At 39.4% G+C, this 14,584-nt stretch overlaps 1 protein-coding gene across 1 annotated transcript in view; it reads left to right on the top strand.

Annotated features, from left to right (window-relative positions):
• LOC141789190 (tetratricopeptide repeat protein 39C-like) overlaps positions 1–13,962 on the top strand; it is a 28,097-nt gene extending 14,135 nt beyond the window's left edge. Inside the window, exons 4-14 of the mRNA XM_074668530.1 lie at positions 696–810; positions 4,217–4,580; positions 5,607–5,775; positions 6,012–6,105; positions 6,199–6,306; positions 7,740–7,849; positions 8,629–8,752; positions 8,861–8,958; positions 9,046–9,150; positions 11,038–11,076; positions 11,234–13,962. Of these exons, the coding sequence (XP_074524631.1) occupies positions 696–810; positions 4,217–4,580; positions 5,607–5,775; positions 6,012–6,105; positions 6,199–6,306; positions 7,740–7,849; positions 8,629–8,752; positions 8,861–8,958; positions 9,046–9,150; positions 11,038–11,076; positions 11,234–11,323 (1,416 nt within the window). The 3' untranslated portion in view covers positions 11,324–13,962. The remainder of the gene's footprint in view (positions 1–695; positions 811–4,216; positions 4,581–5,606; positions 5,776–6,011; positions 6,106–6,198; positions 6,307–7,739; positions 7,850–8,628; positions 8,753–8,860; positions 8,959–9,045; positions 9,151–11,037; positions 11,077–11,233) is intronic.
• The last annotated feature ends 622 nt before the right edge of the window (positions 13,963–14,584 follow it).

Raw genomic sequence — 14,584 nt, 5'->3', positions numbered from 1 at the left:
GGATACACCCACCAAGAGCCGAGTATAAAAGTATAAACTATACATGTTACAGTACCAGTTTGACTCAGTACACTGAAGCGTCCTGAGATGATCTGTGTCGAGGTGGATTTTCTTCCTCCTGAGCTGCAGAACTATCCGGGTGTGACTCTGGGTCCAATACAAAAGGTCGTATCCACTCTGCCATTTTATTAGTGCTATCAATGCCTTACGGTGAAGTTTTGGCAAACCGCAAACTCGCTCGGTCTGCGATTTTGTAAATACTGCCATGCTGCAAAAACCGCCCCCTGGCTCTACCCCCTCCGCCCCTCTGATAGAACTGACCAATCAGAGCACAAAGGGTGTGACGTTGCGAGGTTACTGGAGGTCATTCTCCAAACGGAGCCTTTCAACGAGATCTTCAGAATGGCCTAAAATGAGGATATTGAGAACGCTATTGTGGGGCAATGAAAGAACTAAATAACTTGTACTGAGGGCAGAAACGCTTTACAGGCATCCTAGTCTGGCATAGTGAAAAGGAGAAACTAGCATGATATGTCCCCTTTAAGTATAGCACGGCTTGCCCGTGTGACCGCGTCCTGAATTATGTGCATATCCTTGTTGTCTCCTCTACTTCTCTGTCCCTATTTCCTGTACCTGTGTGATGTGTATGTAACCACCTCCTCCTCCTCTTCCTCTTCCTTCTCCTTGTGTTACAGATGGACTCCCAGAGGTCGGGCGTTGTGGTGGTGGACCGCCTGCAGAGACAGATCATTGTCGCAGACTGTCAGGTGTACCTCGCCGTCCTCTCCTTCGTCAAGCAGGAACTTTCAGGTAATAAAAATCAAAACTCATCACAAGAACAACCTTAGATTTCTGTCTCCCATGGCAACTAGTGTTCAGGTGTTATGTAATCATGCCATTGTTTGTCTGTGTGCAGATTATAAACAGGATACAGATGCAGAGACATTATAGAAATCTCACAAGTAGATGAAAGCAAATAGCGTTACATAATCTTTACACAATTAGTACTAAATTGATGAATTGATCAAGTAAGGGAGCAAGTAATTGATAAAACTGATAAATTATGAAGATGGTTGTTATTATTTATAAATTATCCCTGAATTTGATCTGACTTTGTAGACTAACGTAGCTCTATAGGAGCATTTACTGTTTTCACACTAACACTTCCTCCTTTAATGGACAACTGAAGAAGAGTCTTGAGCACCTCTTCTCACTTACTGTGTGTGTATGTAACTCTACTCAGTGCAGCTCACCGCAGCTCTCTGCTCTCTGTGTATAGAATGATGAGTGGGAGGTTTGACGGTCTGTTTATGTCGCCATTTAATCTCTGAACAGGAACAGAATCAGTGCCGGTCAGCTGTACAGTTTGCTCATTCCAGCAGCTCAACTTCAAAGGGTCAGAAAGTGATATTGGCCCCAAAGCTAGCTGAGTGTATAGTGTTTTTAAATTGACATATTAACTCTTAAAAATCAAGTAACAAACTCTGGATTAATATCAACAACAGTAACATACATTACAGTCTATTCTGAGTCTAGACACCCCAATTAATATTCAGTTCTCCATTGAGAAATGAGTGTACATTGATTTTTGTCAAGGAAGTTTCAGGAATCTTGACACTTGATGAAGAAGACTCAGGAGACTCAGATGGCTAAAGTTGAAATAGTTTATGTAGCTCAGTCGAGGAGAAATGACATACAATACACATGGGTGCCCAGTATTTATCATTCCTGAGATTGGGATTGCTATGTTGATCTATGAGCTAATGGGTTCAGCTTAGCTTGGGATCTCAATGTGTGAAGCAGTGTTCAAGGAGACAGGAACATGTGAATAGGATCCAACCCAGACTTGAAACACATAGTGCGTCCCAAATCGCATACTTCCATACTCAAATACTCAAAATTTTGAGTATACTGCGTCAAAATGAAAAACAGTATGCATAGTATGCGAGAAATGAGTATGCAAAAGTACCAGGATGATGTACTCAAATCGGCCCGGATTTTGAGTATGCAGCTGTGGACACTCAACGCACTCATTTCATCCTCTGGCAGCATGTATAAATGTAACTTATTGATGTTGTTTTTTACACGTGTTGTTTCCACCAAGCACCATCAGCTGTTGACGTTGTGTATGTGGTGTAACTTGTTTTTGTTTGTTTTGTTCTGCGAATGACAGGCTATGCCAGTGTTTCTCAAATCTGGTCCTAGGGACCCCCTGCCCTGCATGTTTTAGATGTTCCTGACTCCAACACACCTGATTCAAATGATCAGCTCGTCATCAAGCTCTGCTCGAGCCTGATAACGAGCCATTCATTTGAATCAGGTGTGCTGGAGTGGGGTAACATCTAAAACATGCAGGGCAGGGGGTCCCCAGGACCAGGATTAAGAAACACTGGGCTGTGCTAATGCTAGTTGAGCTAACAGCTATCTCAAATGCCAAAGCTCATTGGGCTAACAGTTACCGGGGCCCTAGCATTACCCAGTGAACCAGGCAAATATAATAACAAGCGGGTTAGAAGTGAATACATGACCAGAAGCACCACTCAGACATTTAATTTGTGGATGTATTTTAACTGCCCCAGTGCCCCGGTAGCTCTCTTGGTTGCTTCAGTCAGCTGCACCGACCCCCATTAATAAACTCTACACCGCTGATCGTGTTATTAGCTGTGTTTAATATACTACTGAAAAGGCTTTGAAAATTTGCTGGCAAATAGTGGCGGTGTTTGGGGGAAACGCGCTGGAAGCCGGTCACAATTAGACTTAGAAGAAGAAGAAGGTCGACATCATGTCATCATTCCCGGTAAGTACGGCGCTCGGCAGTATGCGATTTGGGACAGCACTACACCCTCAAAATTTGCGCACTAAGCCAGTGAGTATGTAGTATGCTTAGTACACTCAATTTGAAAATTTTGAGTACACAGTATGGAAGTATGCGATTTGGGACACACTAACAGTGTCTCTGTGTGCTGATAACTTTAAGGCCAAATACAGGTATTATTGTGACACATATAGTGGCAATATACAGAACTAACCAAGGGAAGGCATAAAGCAATATGAAAATTTCGTCACAATTTCTAATCCTGTTTTTATTTATCTTTGAAAAAAAAGGGATTTAATCACAGGGAAACAAAAAAAATAACCTCAGCAAACTCACCATACAAAAGATATCAACAATACTGAGGTAAAAGTTAGGACACCTTACCCCATAACAGCTAGTGTACTCCAATAAATTCCGTGAGATGCTTCTTGTGGTCTCTGACATCAGTTTAGGAAAGTTTGCCTCCCTCCTCAACGCAGAATTCTTCTAGCTGTAAGATGTTCGAGAGGTTTTTTTGCTTGTACAGCCCGTTTCAAGTCACCCAACAGCATATCGTTGGAGTTATGATCCAGGCTTTGATTCAGCCATTCCAGGACTTTTTATTTCTTAGTTTTCAGACAGTCCTTGGTGGATTCATTGGTATATTTTGGGTAATTGTTGTAGCAAGAGCCAGCTGTTGGTCCTGTGATTATATTTTAGGGGTGTTGGAGACTTGGGTTGCAAGAACCTGGACGTATCACCAGTTGCTATGAATGTGTTCAACTTGTGGACTATTTTTCCGGGCAGTGGCTGATTCCAACATCTTTTGAGATCTTTTTATATCCCTCACCAGACGTATAGGCTGCACCAATCTTCTTTCTGAATACCTCAGAGAGCTCTTAGCAACTGGCCATGGTGTTCACTCTCACCTCAACATTCAGGAGCACAGAAGACCAAATGTCATAAGGTTTCATTTGGGAAAACTTAAAAATTGTGCAGCTTATGTTTTTCACCTTTGTGTGATTTTAGCCATTTTAAGTGGGAATAAATGTGAGGGTGTCCTAATTTATCTCTCACCAGAAATTGTATTTTTTTCTCAATTCACATTTTAGAAAACTATTTTTTTTCAGTTTTAATTGTTTATTTGTTACTTGAACCTCAGTAATGTTAAAGTGATGTTTAATATCCAAATGTCCAACTATTTCAAACACACAGGTTTTTATAGTGTGTCCTAATTTTTGCTCACGACTGTATGTTACATAGCTGAGAAGGCACTGTAGAAACAATATGTGAGGGGTAACTTACAGATATCCGGAGCAGCTCATGAGTATCTGTGCCAAATTTCAGGTCAATCAACCTAAAGTTGTTATTCAGTGTTTACTGCAGATCCCCATGTGTCTTCCTTTTTGTTTCCACCATCAGCATACATCAAAGGAGGCTGGATTCTCCGTAAGGCGTGGAAAATGTACAACAAGTGCCACAGTGACATCAGCCACCTGCAGGAGGCGTGTCAGCGGAGGTCCTCAGTCAACCAGGAGTCCCTTACTGCCGACAACGCCAACCACAACGCACCAGCCGTGGAGAACGGAGTGACAGCCGAGGCCCTGGACCGGCTCAAAGGCTCCGTCAGCTTCGGCTACGGCCTCTTCCACCTGTGCATCTCCATGGTACCCCCACACCTGCTCAAGATCATCAACCTGCTGGGCTTCCCTGGAGATCGCCTGCAGGGTCTGTCCTCTTTAATGTATGCCAGTGAGAGCAAGGACATGAAGGCACCACTAGCTACGTGAGTATACGTTTTTAATCAGAAGTACACTAACCAACAGATTACTGCTGCATTCAGTTCTTGTCCAAAGTAAAACTAAGTAAGACAAACAGTTAGAGGCTGGTGAATTTGAAATAAAATAAATGAAAGAATAAGCACTCACTGAGGACACCACTCGTCCTCATAGTTTGTGCCCTGCTGCAAGGTTACATAACCTCCCACACAGCCCTGAGTGGCCTCTACAAACCCGACCAGCATTAACATCTTTAACAGACAAAGGCATCGTTTGCGAGATCCACTTTCCGGCCACACTGGCCCCTAATGACCCCCTAGACCAAGCATCACTGGACCAGGGCATCACTGGACTATCAAGTGGGCACCTTCCACTCTTGAGCTGCTTCCCAGTTTGTTCATTTATCTCCTTGTGTCCTTCACTTGCTTGCGTCATAGTTCCTCCCTGTAAGGATTTTAAAAAGTCGGACTGAAGTGACGTCAAGAGTAGATGGTGACTTACAAACATCCAGGGAACTCCTCTATTAAATCTAACTTTCAAGGTTTACTTCACACATTTATAGATATTTTAGTCATAACTGTGTCACACCAAGAAAACTGTCCGGTGAGATCTGTAACCTGTTGATTATTTGTGGTGTTATTTGGGTTGTTAGTTTTCATTATTTGACCTTTTTTTTTAGATGTATTAACACCTTAGTGTTCACACCTGTGGCTTTTTTTGTCTGTGTTAATGTGAGTCCATGAAAACCACAGTGTTGTGTGAATTTGTGCCAGTTTTATTGCTTAGTAGAGCAAAAACAAAAAAACCCCCACTGTGATTAAAATATAGTATAGTATTGTTAAATGTGCGGCAAAATATTGTGTCATCACATCATTTTATTTTGGCTCTCCCCGCTGATGACCTACATGCCGTCTACTGCCACATCCTCATATAGGGAACACAATCAAAAGCTATACGTTCAGTTCATCATCAGTTTAATGAAGGCTGCTGTGATCTCATCAGATGAAAACATCTCTCCTGTTGGTGTTGCTCAGGTTGGCCCTCTTGTGGTACCACACAGTAGTGCTGCCTTTCTTTGCCTTGGATGGCTCAGACACACACGAGGGTCTGCTGGAGGCCAAAGCCATCCTGCAGAGAAAGTCTGTGGTCTATCCGAACTCCTCGCTCTTCATGTTCTTTAAAGGACGGGTCCACAGGCTAGAGGTACGTTCAATAGCACCAATCAGTGTCAGAAAAACTAATTCTATTGTTGTACTATTCTGTTTGTTGGTTTTTATGTGGACTTTAAGTAATGACAAACTTTTTTTTTTGATGTAGAAATTCAGGATGTGTTGAATGGTTTACAAACTCTCTTATGTGGTTTTTCATCCATCATTTAACCAGAATATGATGTTTGTACACTTTAATTTTATTTATTCATATGCTCATTTTGTCCTCAGTGTCACATCAACAGTGCTCTGGCCTGTTTCCACGATGCTTTAGAGCTGGCATCAGACCAAAGAGAGATCCAGCACGTGTGTCTCTATGAGATTGGTAAGTGTTTTCTCACCAGGTCACTTCAGAAGTCCTTACTCTCTGCAGAGATTACAGGAGTTAATTTTCTCTGTTTTTGTATCGTTTCGTCAGGTTGGTGTAGCATGATCGAGCTGAACTTTGAAGACGCATTCAGATCATTTGAGAGGCTGAAGAACGAGTCACGTTGGTCACAGTGCTACTACGCCTACTTGACTGGAGGTATGGAGCTATGCAGTGTTTCTTTTACACTCAGGTTCATTACCTGTCCTCTATTTTCTCACTCCTTTAGTTCTGTCACCAAGGTGTGTCAGAAGAACTGTCATATAAAACCGAACCATCTGTCTTCTTTATAAACAGTTACCATTAGTTTGGTCCTGTATGGACTATTTACAGGTTCTACATAAAGATGTAAAAGCTGTACTGAAGGTTTAAATGTTTCCATTCATGGTCAGTTTGTAGTCCATCACCTATCAGCGGCCTTTGGTGTATGCTGAGAAAACAGTCAGTATGGAGAGCAAAAGCAGGTAGAATGCACTCTCAAGTTTTGATATCCTGGTTCCCTTCTGGCTAAGTATTTTTTTTTACAAAAATGACGTCTTCATGCAAGGGCAGCCAACAGTTCTTTCTAGATCATAAAAATCCTGCTTGATCAACAAACCTTATTTGAATCATGTTGTGGAAGCAAATCCTGATTTAGATTTTCTGACTTAAATGCAGAAGCAGTGATTGATCTTTCCTCCATTCAGTGATTGAGCATTTGTTGTTTTCCCTAGGAGGACAGACCTTTATTTTTTCTATATGAGAATCATTATATTTAAGCAAATTTAAGACAAGATAATTGCAATTAATCACAAAGGAAATGTTTATTTGTTTGTTTGGGTTCGTACGTTTCAAAGGCCCTGTAAATAATTAATAAGTGATTTTGATATAGTTTTCTTCTTTTTATTTGCCTGTTCATAATTCACATTTAAGATTAGATTTTCAGTGCAAAAATAAGTTGAAAAAATAAATAAAATAAATCTTATTTCTCAGTTACTGTGATCAGGTCGGATTTTCCTGGGAGAACATGAACCCATTTACAGCAAGTAGCAAGCAAGGTACTAAAAGTCTCTCTGATGATGCTTTGTCAGTCTACAAAATTAAGCAGTGAGAAGCAAGATCTGTCAGACCTTTTTTCTTGAAGAAAGTAGTAATGGAAGGCACTGGAGCTGGACTGGCAAATAGAAAAAAGAAGTTGTAGCAAAGGAAAGCTAAACAGGAGAGTGATGGAGCATAGGCTAAAACACGGGTTAAACTGTTTATGACAATGTTCATTCCAACCTACAGTCAGCAGTTATTCTGCAGTGGTCTGTTCAAACTTGACAGTCTATCAATAAAATGAAGAGTGATGTTACGTTCGTAAACAAGTCCTTATCCTTAAAAGCATCACTGATTCTGGACACAGGTGTCAATGCTATCTCACAGTGTTAGTAGGAACTGAGATTACGAAAGAAGCTTGCCGTCAACACTCATTACTACCATCTACCTGAACCAGAAATATGTCTGAGTAAATTATTGTCCATCTTTAGACTACACTTAGTTCTAGGAGTCTTGATGCCTGGGTTCTTGACAGCTACCTCAACTCATTTTATTTTGTTGTTTGTTTTTTCCAGTGTGTCAGGGAGCTTCAGGCGACCTGGATGGAGCGAGTGGAGTTTTCAAAGACGTGCAGAAACTGTTCAAGAGAAAAAACAACCAGATTGAGCAGTTTGCTGTCAAAAGAGTGAGTCATGCTGCAGATCTGACCTTTTAAAACATTTTTTCATTAAAAAAGAAATACAACTCTTAGCAATACAGTGACAGTTAGGGATGGGTACCTTTCACATTTGAAACGATACGGTACCGATGCCTGGTTTTGGCAATCGGGACCGGTACTCAACGGTACCAAGTTCCGGTACTTTTTTGTGTTCATGTGGTAAAAAATATCAATTTTGTTTAATAATGAAATATAAAAAAATTTCAATTTAACAAATTTATTCTTCAATATATAACCTTGCAATGCTATGTTTATGTCCAGCATGGAAAATCACCTACTCTTCCACTCCCTCACAGTCACAAGGATGCATTTAGGTACCTAAACATGGTACCTTTTGGTTTTACATGAATCGATACCCGGTACTTTTGACAGAATTCGGTCGGTACCGAAAAAAGTACCTAATTCGGTACCCATCCCTAGTGACAGTATTGCCGGAAAAGAAATCATAAAACAGTCGAAAAAGAGTGTAGTCAGAGTTTTATGTGATCATTTTAGTCCTCATGAAAGCAACACATTACCCAGTTTGGATTATGTTGTGCTACTTTTTTATTGTTTTTACCATTTTTCCCCAAAATATTCAAACTGAGATTAAATATTATTGAGAAAAGGTTATTTTACTGATAGTTCATTCAACGACTGTTTAACAGAAATGATCAGTGCACTGATCTAGTCCCTCTTTCTCTCTCAGAGAAGATGTTATGAACATGTCTCACACATAGTCTCCTCTGTCTGACATCTATCTGCAGGCTGAGAGACTGAGAAAAACCTCGCCCACCAGAGAGCTATGCATCCTGGGTGTGATTGAAGTGCTGTATCTGTGGAAAGCCCTCGCTAACTGCTCCTCATCTAAACTGCAGATAATGAACCAGGGTGAGTGTGAGCCTCAGGGTCCTTCAGTAACATGACCACGTTAGCTACCGCAGGATTATTATGAATATCGTTTTATCCTGTGTGATTGTCTCGTCTCTGGTTCCTCAGTGTTACAGAGTTTAGACGAGGCGTCCTGCAGAGGCCTGAAACACCTCCTGCTCGGTGCCATTCACAAATGTCATGGAAATATGAGAGATGCGATTCAGGTATCAGTCTTTAGTCAGCACTAAGTGATGAATGATCTGTGCTTTTATACTCAGCCTGCTCTCATCTTCATTTTCTCTGCACTGCAGGAGTTCCAGCTGGCTGCTCGAGATGAGTACGGACGACAGATCAACTCATATGTTCAGCCGTATGCCGTCTATGAGCTTGGTTGTATACTGCTCGCAAAACCAGAGGTCAGTCTGCACTAACGGCTTTGATAGATCCTCATTTACATGGAGATATGATCTTTAGATATTTATCACATCCTGTTTAGATTGCTGCTCTGAGCTGAGTCTATTTATCCCTACCCCTAAATAACAGTGTCAGACTCTTTAGAAAAAGAGAACAAATAGCCTGATTTTGGTCCTATTACTTGTCACGAAACCAAGATTTATTCATGGCGATCACCTGATGTCACTCAGTATTCATGACTGCGTCTTCAAGACAGATCTATGACTGTATGACTGTATGATAACAATCAGCACACCTCATATTAAAGATTTGTAACAATGACTCAAAGTGTAAAAACATCCAGAAAAAAAATTAAAAATTTAAAAACCCAAAATGTAATAGCTGGTCAATGATATTAAAAAAGTGCTGAGCCTGAAAAGGAAAAAAAAATCTAATCAAACACAAAATATCATAACTGACACAAAATGTAACAAGTTGTTGCGTTTTGGGCAAAAGTTTATTGTGCAATGAAAAATAATTCTAGTAATGAAAAAGATAAAAAGAGACTGGACTGACTTTTTTAAAACTCATATGTACATATTCATTTTTGTTTTGTCATTTTTTGTTTTGTAGTTTACGACACGGGGCAAATAAAAAAAGAAATCATGTATAACATGATTGTAGAAAGCTGGCCATTTCTTTTACCTTAATTCATTGATGGATTCATTGATTTTTTAATTCTGTGTTTTTTGTTTACGAAGAATGCATTAAAAATACACCGAAGTACATTAAGTACATTACTGCATGAGTGTAAAAAAACAATAAAATACAGGCTTCAAACATCCACCTACATGATCAACAAAAGAAGATGTTCAAAAAGGCGGAAGGTGAAGTTGAAACCTATTTATTCTAACTTCCCTTTTTATTTTCCAACTATACACATGAGAATCAAAGACATGATGTTGATATCAAAGAGAATTCCCATAAATCTATGCAGTTAATTTTATTTTGGTTCATGTAACATTGAGTGGAAATAACAGCCAAGCAAATTAAGTTAATCTCTGGCAGGTTGGTAATGTATTTTTTTGTCTAGTCTATGATTTTTTAATTGAAGCTGATTCAGAATCAGAAATATTTATGTAATTTCAGATAAATTCAATCATTACCGTTGCCCTTACGCAACAAAGAGGAATATCAAGGAGTAATAGGAAGTACATGTAAAATAAGAAGAAAATACTTCATAAAATAAGGTGCACTAAATAGTTGGAAAAAGCTACGTGAAAGCAACAAGAATTGAGTCATATACAGAGTTTTTAAAGAAAACATGCATTTAGAGTGAAATACACTATACAATATCTTTACTGTGATACTACATCTACATTACCCCATTCTCAATGTTTTGCTTAGTTAAGGCTGTCTCTTCTCTTTTCTTTTTTTAGAGGTTTAGAGGGCTCTTTTGTTATTTAATGATGTGCTTTTGTTTGTCCACTCATCCAAAAAGTGAGTGATTTGAACCACCTACCATGTGATTTATAAATGATTTTATGGTGCATTTTATGGTGCAGTTGTAAGAAATTTAAAGTTCTTGTGAGGATTTTTTTTTCCTGCGAGATGGTTGTGGAACAGACTAAATAAAAATAGTGATGTCTCTGTGTGACCTAAAGAAGAAAATAAGACCATCAGTGACGGGATTACTTATCTGCGTAAAGCTATTGTGACAATTCTACAGAAAAGATTCACTGTCAGTAAAAAGTTAGAGAGAAAAGAAAAAAGGATGGGTTTGGTTTTTTGGAAACAAGACAAACACATGTGCAAACTGAAAGTTCCCAACAGGAGCTTTGGGGTGCTTTATTGATAACTTGGTTAAGTACTAATGTAACTGTTCTTTTCTTTTTTTACCTGTAATACAGACGATGGGAAAGGGGAGATCATTTCTTCTTCAAGCAAAGGTAAAATATTTTTTAATTACCTCAATGAAATGTATCATGATTTCCTGAAAGATGTTAAAACTTCTTTGCCTGTTACAGTGTCCTGATCTATCTTTCTGTCTATCTGTCCTTCTATCCATTCATTCATCCATTAATCCACCCATCTATCTTCTTTCAGGAGGATTTTACGGGCTATGACTTTGAGAACAGGCTTCACGTGCGCATCCACTCAGCCTTGGCTTCTTTGAAGGAAGTAGTGCCTCAGTGACTCCTTAAAGGAGGAGCTTCAACGGCCTGAGCTATGCTAATAGCTTTTTACACCAAGTTTAAAGACATTCAGAAAATCCATACGACATCCCAGTGAACTGTTGCCTGTGTTTTTCTTTGTCACGGAGTCATGAAGGTAAATATATTTGTTTTTCATCATCCCCGGTCAGACTGAGGTGACGTTTCATCTCTGTACTTTTTGTACAGATATGCACCCTGTATGTGTATCCTGCTGGCTTCGCAGAAAGTAGATAGAGACTGCTAGCCTAGCGATGGCTATAATATTATCAAATATGATAAATGATATCTTTGGGGTTTCTACATTGTACATTTTTCAATGGCAGCCAGCTAGCTCTGCTTCTTTTTAGCACTCGCCCTAAGCTAGGCTAAACCCCTAGCTAAGCCTAGCTATTTATCTGGGCTAAACCCCTAGCCTTGGATACACAGAGATGGAACTGATTTAGGTCTTTGACTCTGGGTTTGAGAACAAACAAACATATTTTACCAACTGCTTCACTGTTCCTTTAAGTGTTTTCTGCTCCCAAACATATTAGCTAGCTGGAATCAGTTTTCCTCATTAACTTGTGTATTTGAACGATTTCAATCATACCGCACTCCTTTTGACTGTATAAAACAATGGATGAGTCATTACCACCTACTCCTGTTGTGCAAAAGTGAAGCCAAAATTTACCTGTGGTCACGTGCGTGGTCACACTGGCCTTCCAAACTGTGCTATCCTCAATACTAATGGTTCAATACTAATGGTCCTTCGAGCCACTCATGACATCTTAAGAAATGGTTGAAGCCAGGTGCAGCAAAGGCGATGAATTGAAATAAACCACAAGTTATGTTGGGAAAGATTGCATCAGTAAATATGATTACATTATGGAAAAAACAATAATATTTTTGGATGTTTTGTTCAGACGGTGAGACCAAACACTCTCTGGAGGGTCTCACTAAATTTACAAACTTGATGATTCAGAAAAAGATATCCTGCTTTTTGTTTAGGCTTTATGACCTTATCTGTTAGAAGAGAAGCTCTGATACTGGGAATACAGATACTGGTCTTCAGTCCAGCACCTGGACATCTGGAGTCAGGTGACGCAGAAATTCTCATGCTTCTCACGCCAATGATGAGCCTCTCCTCATTCATGTTTGGGCCATAAAACTTCAAACCTGGTCCGGCTGCACTCATTATATCAGTTTGTTGTTAAAGTCAAGTTAAGTTGTTTCTAAAGTCATCGTTTTTCAGAAATAGAAGTGTTGCTTATCTGATGTGAAGGGCTCCAGCCTGCTGTAGCTAAGACACAGCCCAGAAGCAACAGAGCGCACCGTAGGAGTTGACGCTTTGACTCGAATAGAAACTTGTCTGATCTGATGCTGTGATGGAGCGAAGGCGCATCCTGTGGCTGTGAATGTTTTGACTTCACTTTTGAGCAGCTACTATGTCGTCCATTGTTTTATGCAGTTGACACTCTCCTCCCTCAGTTTACAGCTATTTAGCACATTGAAGTAACTCGTTAACTAGATCATATCTCCCTCAGTAACAGGATTTTTAATCTGAGTCATATAAGAAACAGGTTCTAGACTTTTTCACATTCCTTAAAGAAATGTATGCATATCTGCTTGTTAAATTGCAAAAGGGGCCACTTAAACTTATTTACTCTTGAAAAATAGCAAACCTCTAGTCTAATCGTTGAAAAAATATTCACCTGGAGTCACATTTAGCAACAACTTGGCTGCTGTGAGCTAGTTCACAATAACGTAGTTAGCATCCTTTATTTATAGAATTTGGGAATCACCACTCCTCACGATGCCCACGGGATTCTTTCATGTGGAGACAACGATCCTGTGCACTATGCATGGTACAGCAGGGTAACGGTCTACCTGTACCCTGCAAATACATGGAGGTATTATAAAACAACACCAGTACTGTATGTTACCTTTGGAGGTGCTGCTAAATGTCAGCCTAATAAACATTTATTAATCACGGTTTATTTTCAAGTGTTTGAGTAAAACATACTTTGGAATAACTCCATCACAGTGAATTTTGGATTTACCACAAAATGAAAGTTGTAAATCACAGGAGTCATTTTCAGGACGCTATTTCATTTAGAAGTCTGAATTTACAGATCCTGGTTTAGCCGGCACTATTGATTACAGTGAATTAAAAGTGTGATCTCTGACAGGTTTACCAACTTCATTAATGCTGTACATATGAATTATTCTGTACAGATTATTGCCTTTTATGAACTATCAGTCTCGAGTCTTTGTCATGCGAGCAATATAAACAGAAAGACAGTGATTTACAAAGGCTCTCCACAAGAACTTTGTGTTTTTATCCCACTCTGAGGTTGTTGATTTGTTTCGCTCTCACTTAAAGCTGGTCAGAAAAGAGCCAGTCATCATCCCCTGTGGCTGTTATGGATGTAAACTGTGGTAAATGTTCAGGTGGCCGCTGTGCAAGTGGTCTGTGCAGTGCAAGTGAAGTAACGGTGAAATGTCAGTTCTCCTCCTGATGTACCAGAAACTTCTGTCACTGAAAGAAACTTTCTGTTTGTCATCAGATTTTGTTAAACTTGAGATAAAATGTCAGGATTATGGTGTTAAAAGTGTCACATAACGCTACAATAAATTGTTCTCCATTAATCTAACCATGTGTGTCCCCTTGAGTTATTTGGATGTCATTTTTTGTATATATTTTTTATTTATTTATTTTTATTTATTATTATTATTATTATTATTATTATTATTATTATTATTATTATTATTATTATTATTATCATTTTTTTCTATGAAAAATAACTTGTGAAAAACTATCATGCCAAACAATCTTGTGCTGCTGCTGAATGAAACAACTTGTAGCATTACAATGTAAATTCTCTGGCTGAAATGTATCAATTATAACTGCTTGATTTTTTTTTCACCAATCCTGTTGTTGACTGTACTTCAGCACCACTGAAAATAGGCAGCATGAATCCAGCAGAACTCAAGGAGGCAATGACAAATATATATGCACACTAATTTACCTTCTTCTGCAAAACCTGCAGCCAATCTGTTTCTTATTCCACAGAGATGCTGCTGCTCAGATGTTCAGGAAATGAGAAGTATTTGCCCAGGAGCCTCTAAGAGGCAGCACATGTGAGTGAGAGAGTGAATTGCATCGAATTCTCCTGACAGACAAACAATTGATTGCTGCAGTCACGCTTTGTCTCTGACACGATGAGTCACAGGGACCTGTAATGTGCCTTATAATCATCAT

This window comes from Halichoeres trimaculatus, unplaced genomic scaffold (genome assembly GCF_033239565.1).
Source record: "Halichoeres trimaculatus isolate MK-OKI-2021-1 unplaced genomic scaffold, fHalTri1.1 fHalTri1_scaffold_4, whole genome shotgun sequence".
NCBI lineage: Eukaryota > Metazoa > Chordata > Actinopteri > Labriformes > Labridae > Halichoeres > Halichoeres trimaculatus.
This window is presented reverse-complemented; position numbering and strand designations above follow the sequence as displayed.